Source organism: Struthio camelus, chromosome 3 (genome assembly GCF_040807025.1).
Source record: "Struthio camelus isolate bStrCam1 chromosome 3, bStrCam1.hap1, whole genome shotgun sequence".
NCBI classification, from domain to species: Eukaryota; Metazoa; Chordata; class Aves; order Struthioniformes; family Struthionidae; genus Struthio; species Struthio camelus.
In genome coordinates this window covers 125224133-125245630 of record NC_090944.1, presented here as the reverse complement: position 1 = coordinate 125245630, position 21498 = coordinate 125224133, and the positions used below count along the sequence as shown (strand labels likewise).

The 21498-nt window shown below is 38.4% G+C and overlaps 1 protein-coding gene across 8 annotated transcripts in view; it reads right to left on the bottom strand.

Annotated features, from left to right (window-relative positions):
* Window positions 1-21498, bottom strand: part of CDC42BPA (CDC42 binding protein kinase alpha) — a 200241-nt gene that overhangs the window by 123196 nt on the left and 55547 nt on the right. For all 8 annotated transcript variants that reach the window (XM_068940120.1, XM_068940123.1, XM_068940121.1 and 5 more), the window contains exons 3-5: window positions 12370-12461; window positions 5801-5884; window positions 545-640 (exon numbers count right to left, since the gene is read on the bottom strand). In XM_068940120.1, coding sequence (XP_068796221.1) covers window positions 545-640; window positions 5801-5884; window positions 12370-12461 — 272 coding nt within the window. The remainder of the gene's footprint in view (window positions 1-544; window positions 641-5800; window positions 5885-12369; window positions 12462-21498) is intronic.

Below are 21498 nucleotides of genomic sequence, written 5' to 3'. Positions count from 1 at the left end.
ATGCTGCAAGGAATTCTTTATTTTTTATTACTCTCCAGCATCTTAGTGGTTTCAAATCCTCCAAAAAAGCAGGCAAAGACCCGTCCGAATGAACTCAGGACTCCCTCCCTCTCTGTTCTTTCAAAAATAGGGCTTCCTCACTATTTCAAAATGTGAAACAGTAATCAGCAATATTAGCCACAGAAATGGAGGTCAAATAGAAAGCTTATGTCAGAAAATATGCATACTTTTATTTTTATGGATCTGATTACAGGGGCAAATTTATATCCAAATTCTAGGACACAGATGGGCCAATAATGAAAAGGTTTTTAATCAATAAATGCAAAGTGATTCAGAAAACAAAGCTGCATTCTTGAGATATGTATAGCAAAATTTTAAATTGTCTGACCACCCTCCCTCCTGCAGAATCTTACATACGGATGCATTTGGGTCTTTATGGTCCAGAACATAAAACTAACAAATGAATAAATAGGCCTAATTTGCATCGCAAACCACAACTAACAATCTGAATACCCATTAATATACACATAAAAGCAACACTCACTAAATAGTTTTCATCCTGGAATGCGTAATGCAATGTTGTGATCCACTGATTATCTCCATTCACTAACACATCTCTCTCCTCTCGAAAACAGGCTGTCTGAAGGGAAGAAAAATAGTTATTACAGGCTTTAACTAAAGCATACAAAGAAACACATTTTGCAAGGTGAGTATTTATTTTTTAACATGATGTTTGAAAGAACTGCCTCTCAATTAAAAAGTCACTTACCACACCCTCCAAACATGCCAAAACGTGAGAAAACCTGTATACCAGAAAACTCCACCTTCTTTAAATGTAAACAGTTGTAGTTCTCTGTGTTGTTGACGTGAAGCAAAGGAGGAAATAAAGCTTCTTCTCATCATCTAAAGATTCCTAGTCAAAATCTGATCCTTTGTATACATACACATACTGAAAGCCAGCGTCAGTGATGACAGAATAGCAATATAACACTGAAGAAAACAATTAATAATAGCATTATATAATTATAACTGCAGTGGGAGTTGACTAGAATCTGGACTATTGTATTATTGGTTTCTCTCATGCTGTTAATCTAGTTTTACACTGCTGTCCTCATGTAAGCACAATTTTTCTTTTCATTTCAAAGTAGCTGCTAATAACTTCCATCCAGCCATAAGTTGGCAACCACAAACCAGTTGGGGTTTTCCCCATGCTGAGGAAAACGAGAGCAGACTGAATTTTTGTTTTATTAGATAAAAGCTGTTGATAAGACATCCAGGAGGATCTCGCCCCCAATAGAGTGGAAAGAAAGAAACAACAGAGGTAAAAGGTGCCCTCACAGCACGGGCAACAGAGGAAAAGCAAAAACTACCAAAAAGCGCTGAGAAACATCTAAGAGAATTAGGAGAACACAGGTTTATTTAAAACAAAGGAAGATAAAACGTGAAGAAGAGAACTAATCTCAAAAGCAGTGAGGCAGTTTTAATTCAGTGGAGGTCTGCCCTGAAAAGTCAACAGGCTATGCCACGAAAAGCAGCTTTGGTGAATGACAGCAGAGGAAGACCAACAGATCCCTTTTCGAAGGGATTAAGTTCTGAAGTGAACATTGTAAGAAAATATGAAGTGCCAACTAGCATGGCAAACATGCACTTTTGTTTGGAAAACGGGAACTCCCAAGATTACAGGAAAAAATGTCTCAAGGATAGCTTAAAAACTAATAACTGAATGGGCTCCATCTAGAAGGCAGATGGAGAGTTAAACACAGAGCATAATCTCCTCCAGCACGCTGCTACTTCACAAACCTGTTTCATCAATTTGAACATACTCTGCCTCTTCCATCCTAGGAGACAGCTAAATTTTAAAGGAGAAAAAAAAATTAAGCGGTTTCTTACTACTTTTCCAATTTTGTTTCCAAAAACAATAGCCAATACCAGAACTCTGACATGGTTATGGCTGGCTGTGAGATTTGGAGAAGGAAGAATGAAAAGAGAAACTTCATTTTAGACTGAGCTATGCACAAGAATAAAAGCAGTAAAAAAACAAAGCAGAAAATAAGTCTCTCGTCTGAACAAGCACACCATGCTAAGGCTTGTTTTGCCGAATAAAGTGAGCAAGCACGATACAGACTAGGAAGGAGAAACGTGATACATTTTAATTATAGCACAATGCATGAGATAAATCAGGAATAACTGAAACTTGTGAATGAAGTGAATAAAGCATACTACAAACAAAGACCTTCAAAGATAGTCCAAAGATTTTTCATTTGGCTATAGGGAAAGGAAGATTTTCAGCGGGAAGCAAAGCTGTTCTGTATTTCAGTTTAATTTCTTTTTCCCTTCTCGTTTGTAAACTCTGGACAGATAGTCGGCAGAGAGAAACCATGAATTCTTGTTTTCCCAAAGATAAACGATGTAGTTTCTCTACTTGTTACTCGACTACCCATAGTATTGATTACTACAGAGAGTCTACAAAATTCTATTGCTTTTTGCCATGATTTCACAAAAGATGACACTCCTTGAGCACCCTAAACACCCACCTCTGGCCAATATGCCTGGAGCCGACAACAACAGCTTTTACCACAGTAGATCACAGTTGAAAAAAATAAGAGCCAAGCAGTTGAACCAACTGGTTCATGGGCTTTGCATTAATTCACCCGGGGGGGGGGGGGGGGGGAAGGGAATTGCAGTGGTTCTTGCGTTTACTGTAACATGGCTCACTTGCAGGTTTTTTATATCCATGTTTTTGTGCTGTGTTATAACAGTTATATTTGCTTCCATATAGAACAAGCTTCCAGAGTAGATTCAATTGTATGAGCATAAATGTGGCATACATGTTTTTATCAATGCAACTGTGTTTGCAGTGAGATCATACTTTAATGGAATTAGTAAATGCAGCTGTTTCTAAAAGGATGCATTACACTTGTGCTCTGCCTCCAGAGTTCCCTCTTCTTTCCTCCCAGGGTCCCAAGGCTGAGACTGTCCATCCTGACTCCACGGGCACTGCACAAAGAACCCCTTCCCCAAATGCCAGGCTCAGAGGCAGCAAAGAGAGATACAGAGCAAACTCCTTCAGCTCTTCTGTGGGCTGAATATACATCTCCATAGTCTTAGTCTCTTGGGAATATGTCAAATTTGGCCTGACTACAACCACTGTAAGGTGGGGGGGGGGGGAAGATGAATCAAAAGCCTTTTTTGTTGCTCATGCATCATCTCAACATTTCATCTCCTCTGGGGACAGTGAATGGCAGGGGAGACTTGGAGAGCGCTGGGTCTCCTTGAATTGTTGGCAGAGATCTCCAGAGGTCATCTGGCCCAACTCCCTGCTTATAGCAAGGCCCACTTAGATTAGCTTAGTGCTTTGCTATATCTGTGCTGTTATCGTGGCCTGTAATTAGCAAGAGGATTCGGGCCTCTAGGCTATTTGGTGAGTATTGGCTCATGACCTCGCAGCTCAGAGTTAGCACCTTCTGCGAGTGCTGACTGCTTTCACGCTGTGTAATTCTGGCCCTGGTCTCTTCTGAGCCTCATCTGCCGCTCTTGTGGCAGAAATCTAACTGCAAGTGATTGTCAGCACTCAGGGTAACGCAGCAGGGAGCGAACGGGCAACAGCAGCAGGCTTTCAGCTACTCCTTGAACCAGTAACGTCCCCATTTCCACATCACATCTCAGTTTTCAACAGTTGCAAGTATTTGGAAAACTTCTGCTCTTTATAATAAAAACGAGAATGTTGACATTGCAGCCTATATAATCTTCCTGTAACGCAGTTTTTGCATACAACTACCCAAAAACTAGACAATCTCAGATTTACAATAAACCCTAATCTGGTATTTACAAACCTCTGAGTATATAATCCCTTTCTGCTTTTCCAAATGATTCCCACTTCCCGCAGAGCTGATACTAGGATACATGAACTACTGTTTATGTATATGTTTACCTATGCACTTGTCTTGTGTTTTTGGAGTATACGATTTTCATACGTGTTTCAATGTTTGTGCATCACCTTGTGAATACTGCCAAAATATGTCATTGTAGCAGGAGTAGTAATAAATCAGGTGTATTCATCAACATTAAGAAAGATAAGCTATAGTTATTGAAGGTCATGCTTTGTCATGCCTTTTCACTCCAGATGGTTCTTTTTCCACTGCATACCCATGGGTCACCAAATACATGGAAAAACATAGCTGCAATTCTTTTCAGGCTAACTGTTCCAGACTTTCAGAAATTCAGCTGGACCCAGGGGAGGGGTACTTTTAATACCTTGCACAGTGAAAATCCTTCAAACCTATTTATAACTTTATTTTAATGGAAAGAAATAGCTTTTAAACTGATTTTAAAAGGGAACATTTAAAAATAGAGCAGAACTTTATTTCTGGTCTTTTCTTTCTAACCGAAATAATATAACTTACAGAAATGACACCTATCTTGGAGAGAAATACCTCTTTCTATTAATGCCAGATTTTTCAGTACCTCAATAATTTCTGGATAAAGAGGAAACACATTGGGTGTGTCTAATCACAATCTGCATGCCATTTATATTTTTTAATATGTTAAAATTTTCATTAAAGAGACAGGATGCATCTTTAAAGGGCTTTAATGTGTCTGGGTAAATTTTTTATTTTTTATTTTTTTAAAAGTGTGATAGTTACCCATTGATCTCACTTCCTACCAAGATATAATTAAAACATACATGCAGAAATCAAAATAAACTTGGAAGCAATTGAACAAAAGGACAGCCTGAAAGTAGCAAAGTAAAGGCCTCAAATAAAAGCTGAAGTTAGGGATAATTTGACCAGACAAGTCACCTTGACACCTAGACACCTTGACACCAAGACACCTAGGTGTCTAGGTGAAGAGACACCTAGATAGTGTTGTTTGTGCTGTCTAAACCAAAGAAAGCCCAATGGCCAGAGCAACTTTATGTGTAAGTCACTAAGTTTTATTTTTATAAATCTATTTTTAAAGCAGTTTATTTTTAGCATGCATAAATGAAGAATTTCAAAGCAATTTAAAAGTTAGATACATGTTCCATTTAAAACTAATACACAAGCTTTCAGGTGTAGAGTGCATTTTAGAAGAAGTCTTTTTCCAAAGGCATCCAGGGAAACGTACTGAGGAGCCCAGGAAGGGCTAAGTTGCATAACGAAAGTAGGAACCCAAGTCAAAGCAGTGCTGGTAACACAACCGTTCCACCTTTTCCAGCACGTAGAGCAGGCTCAGGCCTTAATGAGGAACTTTTCATCACAAAGTTTTACAAACAGACTTTTTTTTATGACACACTGTCTCAAGGTAATCTGAAACCTATACAATAGGTTAGTTAACCTACTATTAATAGTATAGTTAACTAACTATTAATAGGAAACCCATTTTTCCTATAATCTATTTTTATCTTTCTAATTTTTCAATCTAAAAATCAGACCCTGACTAATTTCTAACGACCGATGAACTAATGGGCTTAGTGAGTTAGACCTCATTAATTTCCAAATACCAAAGATTAGATGATAAAGACTACACTCCTAAATGGAATAAATACATTAAAAGATTGCTTGTATAGTGGGAAATTCTTAGGCAACTTTAGAAATACCATAATTTCTACTACCCACCTAAAGAGAGACTCCATGCCATTTCAACCTTTCCCAAATCCTGCTTTGAGCTCATTTTAAAATTAAACTTATTCTGTCAGAAAGTAGTGAGGTACCTCCTCAGTCCCTACATATGTACAAGAGTCTCCCCTTGGAAAAAGAACTAATGACACAGCATAGTAAGAAGGTGCATGATTACAAAAAAATATTTCTGAAATTCTTACTTCAGCTCTCTTCAGCATCTCCCATTTATTAAGTATCTTCATCGCAAAAACCTTATCTGCATTTTTCAATTTTACTACTGCAACCTGAAAAAGATAAATGAAAGACAAATAAGTCAAAATATGAAAACACAAACTGTTTTTCTATTTATGAAAACCTGCGTGTTTTCTTTAATTTCTTTTTCATTATTCTGGACACCCATGATACCATACCATCACTATCCAGAAAGAGGAGCATCACAACACTACAGAACATTTATTCTGTGGAAGTTCCAAGCCTATTTTAAGCTTTCACTGTGTATCACTCTTTCTAGGTGACAAGAGAGGAACAATGGTATTCCGCACTATCACGCTTCTATCATATCGCCATGAAACTACCACTAGCTTTTATGTTCCATGTTCTTGGACTCACTCTCTCAGTCCCAGACAATAACTTAAATTAGTGAACCATCAAAGAAAAGACAGCAATGTAGTAGCTTCTGAAACTAAGAAATATTAAAATTTTAGCTTTTAGACACACATTATGACAGTAGGCTTGCCACAAAACAACTTCCTTTCATTCCAAACATTGCACTAGACTTTCTTCAAACAGACCATAAAGTATTGTTTCAGGTTTCTCCATTTTCACTTCAATGGGTTCTTTACAATGTCTACTGTCAGTGGCAGGAAACTAGTGAAATTCATGCTTCCTAGAAAAGTAAAACTTCGAAGCCCACCCCAACCTCACTATTTTTTTAGCATGAGATAGCACAAGCCTGTGAAATAACACATTAACAAACGGAACATACAGAGCCTTTTTCTGAGAATACTGCAGTTTAGATTAGTTATAATAAAAGCTAAGATGGGGTATATTTTTTTAGGAAAGAGGGAAGACAAGTTTAAAGAGGTTTACACAAACTTGTTTTCTTAAAATATTTACCGGAAGTAGAGTTAGCTTTCCATACGCAGGGAACTGAAGCGTCTTACCCAAAATGGCAGTGAATCTGCCACAGACTATTAGTCATAGCTGCTGATCAGAATTAGACCGGATCACAGTATTACCTTCCCTGTTATAGAAGAGTTCATCAACTCATATATTTTAACAACTATTCTCCAATTATCCCATTCCACCTGCTCCCTTGCAAGGACTTTAGGAGATAAAAGTTTATTTCTGTCTGCATCTGGTTACACACTAACATACTGTCATACAGATTACCATCATTTTTATCCTGCAGGCCAATGACAAAAAAAACCCCACTAAGGTTGAATCCTACATCCATTTCAAAATCAGTAAACTAGCTATGTGTAAAGACAGAACTAACAGAAAAGAAAATATAACACTAGACAGTTTGAAGAAAATATACTGTAAATCTCTTTAAACCATCTTCAAATGTGTCATCAGCTGCAGTAGCTTCATGAACATGGCAAAAGTGCATGCTAAACTCTTACAATACTCAGATATCTAAACTAAAGTATATTTAAAAGCATATCTCATGCTTAGCTACAGATCCCATGGAGCAGCTGTCGCTTCTCGCGTGCAATAATACGTTATCAGCCCCTTGCTTTTTACACAGCTCCCTTTGTGAGGGGAAAAACAAAAAAGGAGGGGAGACACAAAGGTATTAGATCTACCCGTTTTAATTAGTTAATGAACTGACATTTTTAAAGGCGACTTCATGAATAAAAATCTAGGTTCAAGTCCAGCCTTGGAATGCCTCAAGGTACATTCAGATTTGACACACATACACACAAAAATTTAGTTACTCGTGACTATAATCTAATTTTAATTCATAAAGAATATCTACTCTCATGTGCGTGTTCAATATGGCACCCTAGGACTGAGCATCACAGTTTTCCTTAGGAGGAAAATATCAGTCCTTTGTGGCACTACGTAACCCATAACATGGATTTCAAACATTGGTCTCCTGTCACTTTACTAGCTGAAACTAGCTTGAAACTCTGGTAAGCCCATATCTGTATCCACTCCTAATGAGGAGTATCAGGAGGAAAAAGCCTTAATATTGCAACTAGTCAACAATATTCAAATTGTATCGTATCCCAGATGACAGGGACTCACCTGCATGATATAGTCTTGATATGAAACCACTATGTAAATCTACCCTGAACACCTTCAAGGGTTGTGCCATTATTACGGGGGAAAAAAATTAAAAGGCTGCTCCTAGAGTTGACTACACAGCCGCTGTCCAGCAGGAGGAATTGTGTTCGCCCCCCCAAGAAACAGTTGGGGAGCGGGCGGCCAAAGATGCAAGCAGAAGATAGGGATTTCACTTCCAGCTTCAGGACTTCCTTAAGCATCCTACAGTGCACAAACGAAAGGCCAGTGCCCTATACGGCATTCACTTGGACACAACTGAAGGAGCTACAGGATTGCCTTTGGTTAATAGCCGGAGTGTAGGGCTTCATAAGACGACTGAGGGCTTTGTACCTTTTTGTGAATCTGCAGCAGTATTGTAGAACGAGTAAAGAACAAAAATAGATCTGTGTTTACCAGCTGTGTTTACAACCAGCCAGAGGCAGTCTTTCAGCCTGTGAAAGCCATTAATGCTATTCCATATCAATAACCATCATGAAGAGAAAAAAAAAAAAAAAAAATCAAAAAAGCATCGTCATTTTTCTGCAATCACAGCATCTTTTTGTGGGTGTCTCAGTGCCTTATGAAAGTAAATTTGAAAGAGCTCAGCCTAGAATTTGACTATGAAACAAAAAGCGGACACTTCAGTAATGAACAATCTCATGTAGATCCTAATTATAACAAAAATTCTGAAACCTGATTACAGACCCAGGCAGTATTTATACATACATACATATATATTTATTACGTATACAAAGGCACAAACACAAAGTGCTGTTTCGATATTCTCCCTATCTGAAGGAAGCTGTTAAGATGGAAGAAAGGGTAATCATTCCAGTCTAGTTATCCCAAAATGTCTTGTTACTGGAATTTATTAAAATTGGACGATTACAGTTTTTTTTTTTTAATTTATATTTCACTGTGAGCAGCCCTACAAAAATGATTGGTATGTGCTGATGTAAACATCTTGGTTTTAGTTGGATTTTATTCTTTTTCATTCTTCCAACAGCATTCCATATTTCCCACAAACAGCAGTACAGTCTGGCACACTGTCAAACACCTTCTGCCCCAAACTTGGCTTCCTGTCTCTATGGTAGATGTCTGCACGTTTCCTTTGCCTAAAAAGCAACACCCTTTAAACACAAGCAGCTAAAACAGAAGCTGAGGAAAAAAGGATGAGGGAGAGCTGGGGAGAGCCAGGGTTCTCTCATTCACCAAGAGTAGCCAGCCTTCCAGAAACCAGGACTATGTTTCAAAGGCGCATACCGGGAATTAGCTGTCTAATTTCTATTGAAAAAATAACGGCACCTGAGCACAACACTTCTTTGACTTTTCTTAGAGAGTCCTACTTGATGTGACCAACCCAGCCTGGACTGAGGTGGGAAAGGGAGGAAGAGAAAATGTGTCTATTCAAAATTAGGAATGACTAATTAGTTCTCAGGGCCAAAAAAATCATCATCTTAGAAATATCAACAACATAGTGATGTAATATTTGCTTGCATAAGGGAGATAATTCAAGCACCGGACTTCATATACGTTTTTAAGCAGCAGAGTGAACCGAAAGAAAATTACAGTATTATTTAGAACCTTAACTCTGCTGCACTTCCGTACTGCTGAGAGACACCAATAAGACCTGTCACCTCTCGGTTTCAACAGTGGTCCTTCACTTTTTTTTTTTTTTTTTTCTTTTTTAATAGCACCCTTCAACTCCCAAGTTTAAAGTCTTTCTGCTTTTGGAGGTGTGTGTTGAGTTTTTTCAAACTACACTGCCCAAAGCCAGCACACTCAAACACTTGATGCCCACATCATGACTTTTACCTGGAAGATCCTCCTGCTCCCACCAAAACATCTGTGTTTTCTGAAGGCTGCGCTCTTACACACAAAAGCTTAAATAAGTAAGTAAACGTACTCATGGAGAGGGGAGGTGCACACCATTAATTTGACAAAAAGCAAGATTCTCCGAGTTACATCAAGCAGGGTAAGGACTCTAAGGGAGTATAAAAGACCAAGAACTATGACCTCTTACAGTTCACATATCATTATAAGCAATAACTGGTTATAAGCAACTGCTTATAAGCAGTAATTGGTTTCAACTGCTTTTTGTCTACCTCGACCTTGTCAAAACAGAAGAAAACTATTTCTTGACTGTCAATTAAAGAAACTGAATAGCGCAGACTGAATATAAGACATTGAATGAATATAAGCCTGAGACTGTGCCAACAAAAGCTTGCACAAACTTTGCAGTCCATAAAATTTCAGAATTAAGTTGATTCAGGAGACAAAACTACTCCTCCCAGAAACCTAGAGCAACCTTGGTTTCCTTTGCACTTTGCCAGAAAGAAAATACATTCTTCTAGATTTCTTGATCTTCCTCAGTAAACTACTGCAGTCTATTGAATCACTGAAGTATTTTGCATTTTATTATTAATGTAGTTTCTTTTGTTTTAAGCTGCACTAATATTTGGTAGTCCTTTCTTAAACCTTCCTCAGCTATTTATTAAGTTAGTTTAAAGGAAAATCACTAATTTCACACAGAACTTTTAGGTTTTTCAGACAAAAGTCTGGGGAGAACTTTAAACTTAACTAGCAAGTAGATTTAACACATATCCCTGCAAATATTTTTGAAGTCCTACTTTAAGAAGATATAGAAATTAACAGCATCATTGAAAGCGCTGCACTTTTCCCCTTACTGGAGATTTTGACAACTGAGTGGACTGATGCTATCTTTCCAGAATAAAGAATTAAAAAGACAAACACTGTATCTAAAAGAGGAGACTCTTGTGCAGACTGTCCTCAGAAGAGGATGTGGAAAGTTACACTCTTACTGTTCACGTTAAGAGTCACCACAAAGAAGCCTCCTGAGAAAGTAGTACAGTTTTTGCGATTTAGCTGCTGTACACTTTGATGCTGATTCAGCAGACAAAAATGACTTCTCTTAAAAACACAGCACAATGCAGGTCTTCCATATGATTTTCTGACAAAACAGTATCTGCATCTGGGATTTTTCTTACATCTTACAGAATTTGTACGTGAACTGAGCTGCAATTACTATTGCAGCACTGAAAAAGCCACTGTTTTATGCAGAACTATTTTGCTCACAAAGGTGAATGCAACACTCTCCTCGTGGCAGACGTCAACATTAATACTTCTTTACAAGACTAATTCTTATTTCAGACAGAGTAAAACAAGTGAAAACAATAAATTAGCTAAATAAATACTACTGAAGTCATTTTTACATCTGCTCAATGATATCACTCACATAGGGGCAGCATTAGAATACGTAGTAACATACAATACAGTAAAAGTTCCAGTTCCTTCAGTACCACTATAGAAGTTTGTTCTTCTGCAACCATACACTAGCAAAGTCTACCTTTACCACATGAAGCAAATATGTAAAAGAACCAGAAACCAACTCTTCCTTGTCATTTGGCGTGTAGCCTCCAAAAATGCTCTCGCACCAAAGAGAACATTACAATCTGAAAAATGTTTCGAGTTCCAGGAGCAACAAAAGCATTGCTCAGAGTCTTTCTTATACTCCAGATTTCAGTGCATAGGTTTTTTTCCAAGTAGTAAGGAGTACTTTCTGAAGATGTATATATACATCTATGTATATATGTGCATGCGTGTGTGTATATATATATCTATGCATTATATGATAATATACTATCTTCATTTCTACTACATTTGGCCATCAAAAATTCAAGGCAATTATGTATTAGCTTGCCCTTTCTATATACATATTGTCCTGCAGGAAGATCATAGCACATACATCTAACAGATCTTAAGAAGAAACGGCAGAAAGCTAAGGTTTTTTCATTCTAGCTTCTTCAGCTTGCATAACCTGATATCCTCGGTATCTGTAAAGCCAGTGATCAACCGCCTTGCTTGATGACTGAAAATAAGAGAGGGTTTGATCAGAGGCAGCAGAAAATGTTATCACCATAGTTCAACAGCACTAGATGGCAACTGAAACGAAAACTAACATTTGGCAAATATTTTTAAAAAGTACAGAAAAAAAATATTCAAGTGTTCATTAAGAATTAGAAAAAAAAGGATAGGAATTGGGAGATTTCTATATGTTTCTAGAACGTCAATGTTAACATTTGGCCATTTAAGGTCTTGACAACTGCTCTCAGGCTCTTCAGTTATCAGAACGATTAGAAATGACTAATGATGAACTTGATATCATCAATACTCAGCGGTCTCCATCTGCTGACTGTAAAAAATGGCAGTCAAGCAAACCTTTTATCACCAGACAACTGAAAGCAACATTGTCTTTTAATCTGCGTAAACTTGCCTTCTCTGAAAATTTAAGACTGAAAAAGAACCATTAATGGATGCATCCATTAAAATGTACTTAGATCAAATGTTAGGTTGGCCTACAATATCCTTTATGCCTAAATAACGTAGAACTGTTACGCCAGCATATTGCTATTAGCTCTCTCTCCTCAGTGCCCTGGGTTTCCAAGGGCACGTTCAAGCCACTCCTTCCCATACATACCTCCCCAAAGGCTCCTCGACCAATCACCTTCAGGATTTCAAAATCTTCTTTATGTAGTCGCATCTGTTTCACTTTAGATGTAAAAGGTTTGGCTGAAACAAAGGAAAATATCAATCATCAAAAATAGAAAATCCTAGGGAACAATAGCCCTGAAAACAAGACTATTTTGCTTTTATACCTATATTCCCTAATGTAATATTCTGAAGTTTAAAGCAGGAAATAATGAACAATAAGAACTAAGTCAAAACTTTCAGTATGCCGTGAAAGTTAGTTTATGAAGTAAGCTATTGGGGGGGGGGGGTCAAGCTGTCTACATTTTTTTATAGACTTAAAGTTCATAGATACATTACATCTGTGTTAAACGTTGCGATCTCCAATAGCAAAAGCAAAGTATAACGTAATGAAGGGTCCACTCTGGAAAAAACTATGTTATATTAATTTCTCTGCCAGACAGCAAATCATTATTGTATTCTACAGAAAATTAAAATGCTGATGAAAGACTACTGGAACAGTAATACTGCCCTAGACTATGTATCACGCAATATTTCTGCAGATCACTTCTCCAAGATAGAGGACGCTCAACAACAGCTGCACTTCACCAGACCTTAACAACACATTCAGTGAAAAAACCCAAACAGATATAAAGTTAGCCTTCATTTCCCTTCCCTTTTTTCCTCTTTTATATTATCTTTGAAAACAGGAAGCAAAATAAGAAATCACATTCCAACGAGGTAACTCCACCACTCTCCACAATGAATCGGTACCAGAACAGCTCTTCTAGTGATGAACTCTCCTCCCTTCTGTTAAAATAGAAGCTTCAGCAAAAATGGTTCATAAAAACTGCACATGAAAGAAGGTTGTATAACCCAGTGCGTGCAGGACCGGAATGGGGCTCGGAAGAGGGTCTTCTGGCTCAGAGGCAACCTTTCTGAACGATCCTAAACCACTCACGCCAGATACTTCATCTACAGTTTCACATCAGCCAAGGGGGATGGTATCCTTCTAACAGGCAGGGCATTCACCACTGAATGCTCAGACCAAGAGGAAAACAAAACGGCAAAATGTAAGGTAGCTGCTTTATCTGGCCCACAAAAATCTGATAACTTACACTTTCATGATATAGGGATTCACCTGTATCCGCTTGCACCTGCACAGAGCCTGGAGGAACTCATACAGCTCTGTGTGTATTGCAGAGCTGGAACAGACATCGTTTTGCAGTACTGTTTGTCAAGAACTGTGTTTCCTCAACATAAACAGGAATTGGTTTGCAACAGTTCCAAAAACAAATGACGCTACACAACAACCAAAGTACACCTAGACACGTGTAAAAAAGGCAGCTTGCATTCTCCTAGAATTCAATATTTTGGCTTTCCAAAGGAGGAAGAAAAAGAAGAGAAATGCACTTCAATTACATCCCTATTATGAATTAATCTAAAAGCCTAATATTTGTGTGTATAAAACTCATCATTCAATTCAGAATTTTGATATGAACATGCACAACCCTTCAAAGCACTGTAAAATCCTTGTCCACAAATCTGCTGCTTACTATTCATGAAAGCAACTTTATAAACTGAGTCAATATACAAACTACCAAGATCAGTAAATTCTTAATACCTAACAAAACCACAAAACTTCTTTGCCCCAAATATTTACAGGTTATTTAATCCATAAATTAACATTACAATTCACATCTAAAAATAACAAAGCAAAAACACGAGGTCTCCTCTTTCTCCTGTTAAGCAATACAGCACAACTCCCTTTATGTTAAAGGTATAAAGGATCGAATTCTGGGAACGTATGCATGTCTACACTCCTGAACTAACCACAGAAATGTATTAGCTTAAGTATCTGCTAAATGAGACAGTTACAAAATGAAGACTAAACTACCCTCAAATTAAACGATATTGACCTTCCTCAAAATGTAGTACCATCGTGCAAAAAGAAAATACACATACTTGAACACCTAGGTAGACTAGCTAGCTAGCTAGAATCCCTTCAGACCCCAAAGTAACCAAATTCATGGTACTGTTAAATAGCAAACCAACTACTTTCATAACTACTCCAGATATCATCCTATAAGTAGGATTTAGATATTTCTTAAGAAATTGGTTTTGTTGCTGCATTAATCAGTTACCGTGTCATCCAATAGTACTAACAGAAGCCATTCATAAATGACAAATAAAATAAAGTGGGGAACAGGCTTCAAAATTAATTTTTTTCTGCTCCATTATAAGAACAACATCAGCAACCTTTAAGAAATCCAAACCACTTCACTTCAAATTTCCAAGATTTTGGGATAAGAATTAAACTTGGCTCTGATTGTAAGAAATAATATTGACAATACCTTCAACTAACACTGTAACACTGCAAGTTGAATTTTCTTATCAGACTGGAATGATACATTCCCAAGACAAAAATATTAAATATTTACTGTATTTCAGAACCCTCCCCCCAAAGTTCTTTAAAGTTACTCTGTGCATAAATAATAACATCCTCTTCCTCAGCACCCAGTTCGCATGCAGGGCTTAGCGCCTCCCTCCTTACTCTCACAAATAGTTCCACTGCCCTAAATATGTATTTCGAAGGTTGATTTACTAACTCCGCATTCTTGCACATAAGCAATTGAGACCATGTTACAATAACACCACTACCACCACCCTCCAGTTAGCACTGCTTGTATCCATATACAGGCTGAAATCAAAACTTAAGAGAAAAAGTGCAATACTTTGCCACAGTCCATGCAGCCAACTGAAAGCTCAGGCCCCCAGAGCGTAAGGGGCAGGTTCCACCTGGCTGGTTATGGAGGGAGTGGTAGGCTGAACTACCTGGAAATAAACCCTCTGCATAGCTGGGCAACTAACCTGGGAATATGTTGCTTCTCGCTTCTCAGATAATTTGACTGTATAAGCCATTGGAAAGTGATGGTAATTTTTTTGTTTGTTTTTTTTTTTTTTTAAATCTTTCATATCAGCCCTATTTTTCCTTCCTATTACATTCCTGGCACTGTGGCAGCAAATGCACAAGCTCTGCAAGCTTTTCCTGACACGTAGGTTGCAAAGGCTGAATTAAGTCAAATTTCTTAAAGCTCTTAAGATGTGAGGAATCAATTCTCTACAAGGATTTACATTTGTTGTAACTCCAGAAAGATCAGCTCGTGCTTGAAAAATTTAATTTTTAGGTCCAAATAGTAAAGATGCAGCCATAAGACGGTGAGACTTTCATTTATTTTAGCAATGCTTTTGCTTTAAATTTATAATCAATTTATTCAAAGTATTTATTTATACAATCGAAATACAGATAGGTTTTTTTAAAATAGGATTTAACAGAAACACTTTTATCAGGTTCACAGAGCTCACCAAACTTTCAGTTACTCTTTTATACCTTAAAAGAAAAGTCTTGCAATAGACAAAGTAGGTGACAATGGAAAGAACTGCCTTACCGGGAGAGCATAAGCTGCACTGGTATCGAGTGATTCAGTACAACTATTAATACCACTGATGAATACTTTTTGAACAAATTAAACTAAGCCCTTAAAGTCTTTTAACTTACAAAACAACTGATTGAAAACAAACGTGTAGTTCTTGACTACAACATTTTTTGACCATTATAGGCCTGGCTAGAGTACAAGGCAAAATATCTTGTTAACAAGCAACAGCATAGCTGTTTAAACCACAAAACTCTTGCTCATTTTATATTGTAAGGAAAGGCCTGTCATTCTTTAATTAATACATTTTGGAATCTTCCAAGGTTCCCATAGGGACACTGGAAAAATAAACATCATTACAACTACTTCAGTAAAATACAGCAGACCAGAACAGGTTTGGATTAGTTCTAATGATTTGTAGTATCAGTGTTAGTGGAAAAGTTTGTAAAACCTTCTCTATAATTTCTTGATATCATCTCAAGCAACAGACATGTCAATGTATAGCCAAACAGCTTTATAAAGAAAGATATAATCCAAGGTGGGGGGGGGGGAGGGGGGAAGGGAATATTGCCTTTGGAATGTGATCTAAATAGCTTGTTTCATTTAAAAAAAAAAAAAAGTCAATTTGCTTTATCATCAATGTTGTTTGTCTGCTGTGCAAACATCTGCTGTTCTTGTGGCAACAACAATCTTAAGTACAGAAAATTTGGCCTGGTCAAGGGTCTTGGAAGGCCTATCTTCAGACAGCAGTTTCATACTTACAGCTTTGCAGACCATGAGGTTAATAGGCAGATTTTTTGCAGCTAGCTTGGCAATGTCATATGAGCTTCTTTAAAGGCAGCAAATTGCAAGGCCAGGGAACGAGCTTCTATATGCAACGGGCTCCCAGGGGTCCCTGGAATGAAGCTCTTAAAATATACAGGGAAACAACTCTCCTTTTCCCCCCTTCCATAAAACAAAGTAACAATGAAGTTAACAGCAAAAAATTAACACTCTCTTTTTCATAAAGAGCTGCAGTTTCCTTGATCAATAATACTACAGAGTGACACGCTGTCGTTGCAGCTTTTTGAGAGCAAAAGGTGGCATGGGAGAATTAGTCAGTTTTCCTCAGTACTTCATTCAGCCTACAGAGAAACACAGAGGGGTACCTGATTTTCACCCCCCTCACCCCCTTTTCAAAGTTGCTAACCAAAGGTCATACAGATTAAGGGAAAAAAAAAAAAATTAGTTGTGCCAAATGGTATTCTTCCTCCTCCAAGGCGGAGGTTAAGTGCGGGCAGCATGTCCCCTAGCTCCCCTCAAACCCTGAGCTGAGCAGGAGCTGCGAGTTCACTATATAAATCTTTCAAATTCACCAGCATGCTCTCTTTGGCTACAAGCCAGCAAGCTACAACGCAGAGCCTATACAGGAGATTGCTCTGAAGTTATTCTATGCTACTGTCAATCACTGCGGAGGAGGCAGCCTAGATATGCCTTTATCTATAAGCACTAATGTACAGAATCATCGGCCATCCAACCTGGCCCATACTTCCCGGTCTCAGCCCGCCTGGGAAAACTGCACCACCACCCTCTTGGAGGGTTTCCTCATACTTATTTTCCATCAATTACACACGGCAAGAAAAGCCAATCTCAGAACTCCTGGGAGAAAACAATCTATCAAAGTACGTAAGCTACTAGGAGTAGTAAGCTTCAATATGTCTCTGTGTATCTTTCCCCATGTTTTATGCTCTAGCCATTCATTCCGCTTACGTTTATAAGGCATTCAAACAATAAATATCAGTAAAAGGCGACCTGTACAAGCGTCTAAGATTTTTCCAGTTGGAACTCAAAAGGAACTTCATCTGCAGTATGTAAGATGGTAAGTGACATACTTTCAAAGAAAACTAGTCATCAGTACTCCATCTGCCAAGCCAGTCACGCAGAGGACCATGGATTTTATTTACCGTTACAAAAACGCTCCAGCAGAAGAGGCAAAGCAATGGGGGTTCGGAAGCAGTGACACTGAGCTTCAACAGTCTGCTCAGCATATTTGCAAAGGGGAAAAGAAGCAGTTATTAGCATGACCTACAGCATATCTAACCCCAGAGATATTTTTTTTAAACTACTGGAGATAAAAGTCCATCATCTCCTAAAGATCTGATGCAGAGAAGACAGTGACAGATGATACTCCAATACCATCTATTGATATTCCAGCATCGATACTGCAGTATGAATTACACTCCCTTCTCACCTCCTAGAACTATTCAGTTTAGCATTGTGATTCTAAATATGCATGACACCAAGCAACATCAAAACAACGTATTGTCTCATTTGCAAAGGCAGTCCTGTGCCCCTGCCCTTAGAGGGCGTTGTGCCACCTCTGAAGGCCCTACGCTTGCTGGGGGGACGGAGCTAGAGGCTGCACTCCCTTTGCCTCCCCCGGAAAGGGCTGCCATGAACCGGAGCTGCTGTGCACAGAGGTTGAAGTTAAATCCAAGCAAGACGAAGATCATGTCGACTGAAGAAAGCGTTAATCATCTGCAGGCTTGGAGCAGCAATTGAAAACGCACAGCCACAGCGGCATTAAAAAGAAAACAAAACAGGGCAATGCTGAGGAATTCTTATTCTTCTCAGGTCCGCACTAACGCCATAGCCACTTTTTGGATAAACAGACCAACTAACTCTGCTTGGGTAGGAGACTCTCTTAAGACTGGCAGGTCTCAGGAAGATATCCAGTGTTACTTCCCAAAGGAATGGCAAAACATGCTGTGCTTTCTCAGCAAAGCCGGGAACCACACAGCAAAACCAGCCTTCTACCTACTATGTTGTTCAATATAAAATGCTACGTCAAGTCAAAGATTTTGAAAATAAAAGCTACATCGACTAGAATTATCAACAGCAACAGTAAAAGTTCATTACCAAAAAAAAAAAAAAAAAGTGAGGGAGAGAGAACCCATTGCTTGCCATTTCACAGGACAGGCACCTCTCCTTCACTATTCAAAAATAATTCTGAAAATATATATGGAGTTTTCTACTGCAAAGCAGAAAAGCCACATGACTATCACTTAATAGACTTCCAAAAGGCATTATGCTTCCTTGTCAAAACAGGTAGACTAATACATTGATGGCTTTGTTTTTAGAAGCATGCTGTAGCGTTGAAGCTCCTGTAAGAGGACTTTTTTTTTTTTTTTTTATTTAAACCCTGGAAGGAACTTAATAAGCGTTCTTCTTTCACAGGTCCGAGGTGCCTCTTGCCGCCGCGACTTTTATCAGCTGTGATTATGAAACGCGTAAATAGTATTTCTGAGGTAAGAGAGAACGCAACTGGAGGTTTCAAAGCACTCCATAAAGGAGGTGCGTGAGAATACTCCTCCCAAAATAAACACTACTACTACTAAAAATAATGGAGAAATAACTGACAGTCAGCAAGGCAGAGCTGCTTAAAGGCTAATTTAACGGAGGGGAGAAGGAAGGAAACCCACTAAGATTGCCACAGCAGCACAAGCAGCACGGTTACAGGATCTACCAACTCTCTGTAGAGCAAACGAGGGGCAAAACCCTGTAGTCACCGGTTGACAGCAGCTGAACCACAGAACATTATTTAAGGCAACGTATAAATACAAGCCACAAATACCCTTTTCAGATTCAACAGTTAAGATTCTGTTTTGACCCTCTCAGAACTTTTTCGAACATGTTTTTCCTAGTGAACAGTAAGTGCCAACATCTGCAAGTACAAGTTAAGAATCTGGCGTTTTCCAAGAATGAGAAATATGTCCACAAATTCCTTTACTATGGTATCGATAGACACAATATTCTGGATCCTATTCATCTTGAAAAAGTAATCTGCTCTCATCAAGGTCACCTGGAGACCATCCAGCCATCTTTGGCTAGAACTATCACCAAAAAAAAAAAAAAAAAACCTCTTCAACGGGAATTTTAAAATCAGAGTGAAATGAAATATCTTTCCTATATATAATCAGAGTAGTTCTATTTTTTTCCCCCCCTAGACTTAGATGAAAAAATAATCCCAGCATTCATGAAACACCCACTGCAGATCTGGGCAACACTTCTATTCCATGTTAAAATATAGACATTATTTTTATATTACCATTCTTTCTCTTCACAAAAATTCCAATAAACCACCCTATGTTTAAATACTATTATACTAGCAGCAAAGTCAAGTCTTAAACTTTAATTCAACCTGCTCTGCACAGGAATTTCGATGCAATTCTTTTAGCACCGTCAGTATAATTTTTACTGCAGAACTTTACTGTAGTAGAGGGTGAAAATGCCCTGGAAGCAAATCAAGAAATATTCTGTGCTATTTAGATGTCCTGGAGGGCTAACGAAGTAGAAAGAGAAAGTCAGTCTTACGCTTTAAAGGCTGGATGATCCTCAGACTCTATCCCTCATGCTGTTATGGAGCTGGAGACGAGTCAATTAAAATCACACTTCTGACAGTTAAGCTTATACTTTGCATTCCTCCATATCTGACATACAACTCAATATGCTGGTACTTTACTGCCAAAAATTTTGGACACTTGAGATCAAATGGATCTGGGCTTATAACGGCTAAATATTCTTCTCCCCCCCCCCCCCAAAAAAAAAGTATACCAGGCATCAAAATTACTATTTTAAGAAAAATTCTTACTCCCTCAAAGCATTACTTTTTATCTGTAAAATGGAGACATCACCATCTAACCTAACTAGGTTCTTGAAAAGTAAAATTACTGTTTGTTAAAGATTACATACTCAGTACATGAGTATCAGAGAAAACTTTTAATCTTATGTGATGAACAAAGCATGAAACCACACAGTAAAATTCGAGGAGAAAAAAAATAGGATGATCGCCTATCAAAAAAGTGTCATCCATTCTAAAGAACAGATATTTTGTGACCACAAAGGAAGCCTGTAATACATACACTCGAGATCTGCAGAGGCATCACCAATTCTGAAATGTCCTTTGGTCTGCATACATCATTTTGCACCCTTAATAGAATATTCAATATAAAATTTATTTATAATTTAAATAATCCCCTAACTTTAAAAAAAAAAAAAAACACACACACACTCTGGAAATTCTGCTGCATACCGTAACAGTGCAGAAGTGTTTTATCAGAACAAAGCCTATGGCACCTTAGGTCCACAGAATAGGCATCTAATCCTTGTTCTCACTGAATAAAAGGATCGGTGCTGCCAGTTGTCACTCTGTGTGGGGCTCAGCGCTAATGAAGTCCCTTGCTCAGTTTCACAGGTACTTCATAGCACGACAAGCAATTTAGGAAACTCCAGCTCCATTTCAGAAGCTAGAGGAAGAAGGATTTTAAGGCATCCTCAAACATCTGCCTAATAATCCAGTCTGAGTTATGCTCCTTTCTCACCTCTTACAGATGCCTGACCCAGTTTCAACTCTTCCCTGCTGTGACTCCTCATCCCAATTTTTTCTTTTTTTTTCCCCCCAGCTATTCAACCCTCTCTCTCTCTCACAAGGCTCCTTGTCCTCTGCCTTGTCCCCAGTCACAGATCTGCCACTCCACCTGATGACTTCTGCCCACAGTCTCTTCTCAAGCCTCAGTTTTCTCCATGTTCATACCTTGCCTGCTTCTTAGATCTGTGGCTACTCATGTCTATCTCTTTCTAACTCGAGGCCTTCATCTCCTTGCCCAGCTGCCATAGAAGCCACCATGTGAATCTAGTTCTTTCTCTTTCCAGTCCTAACTGCTGGT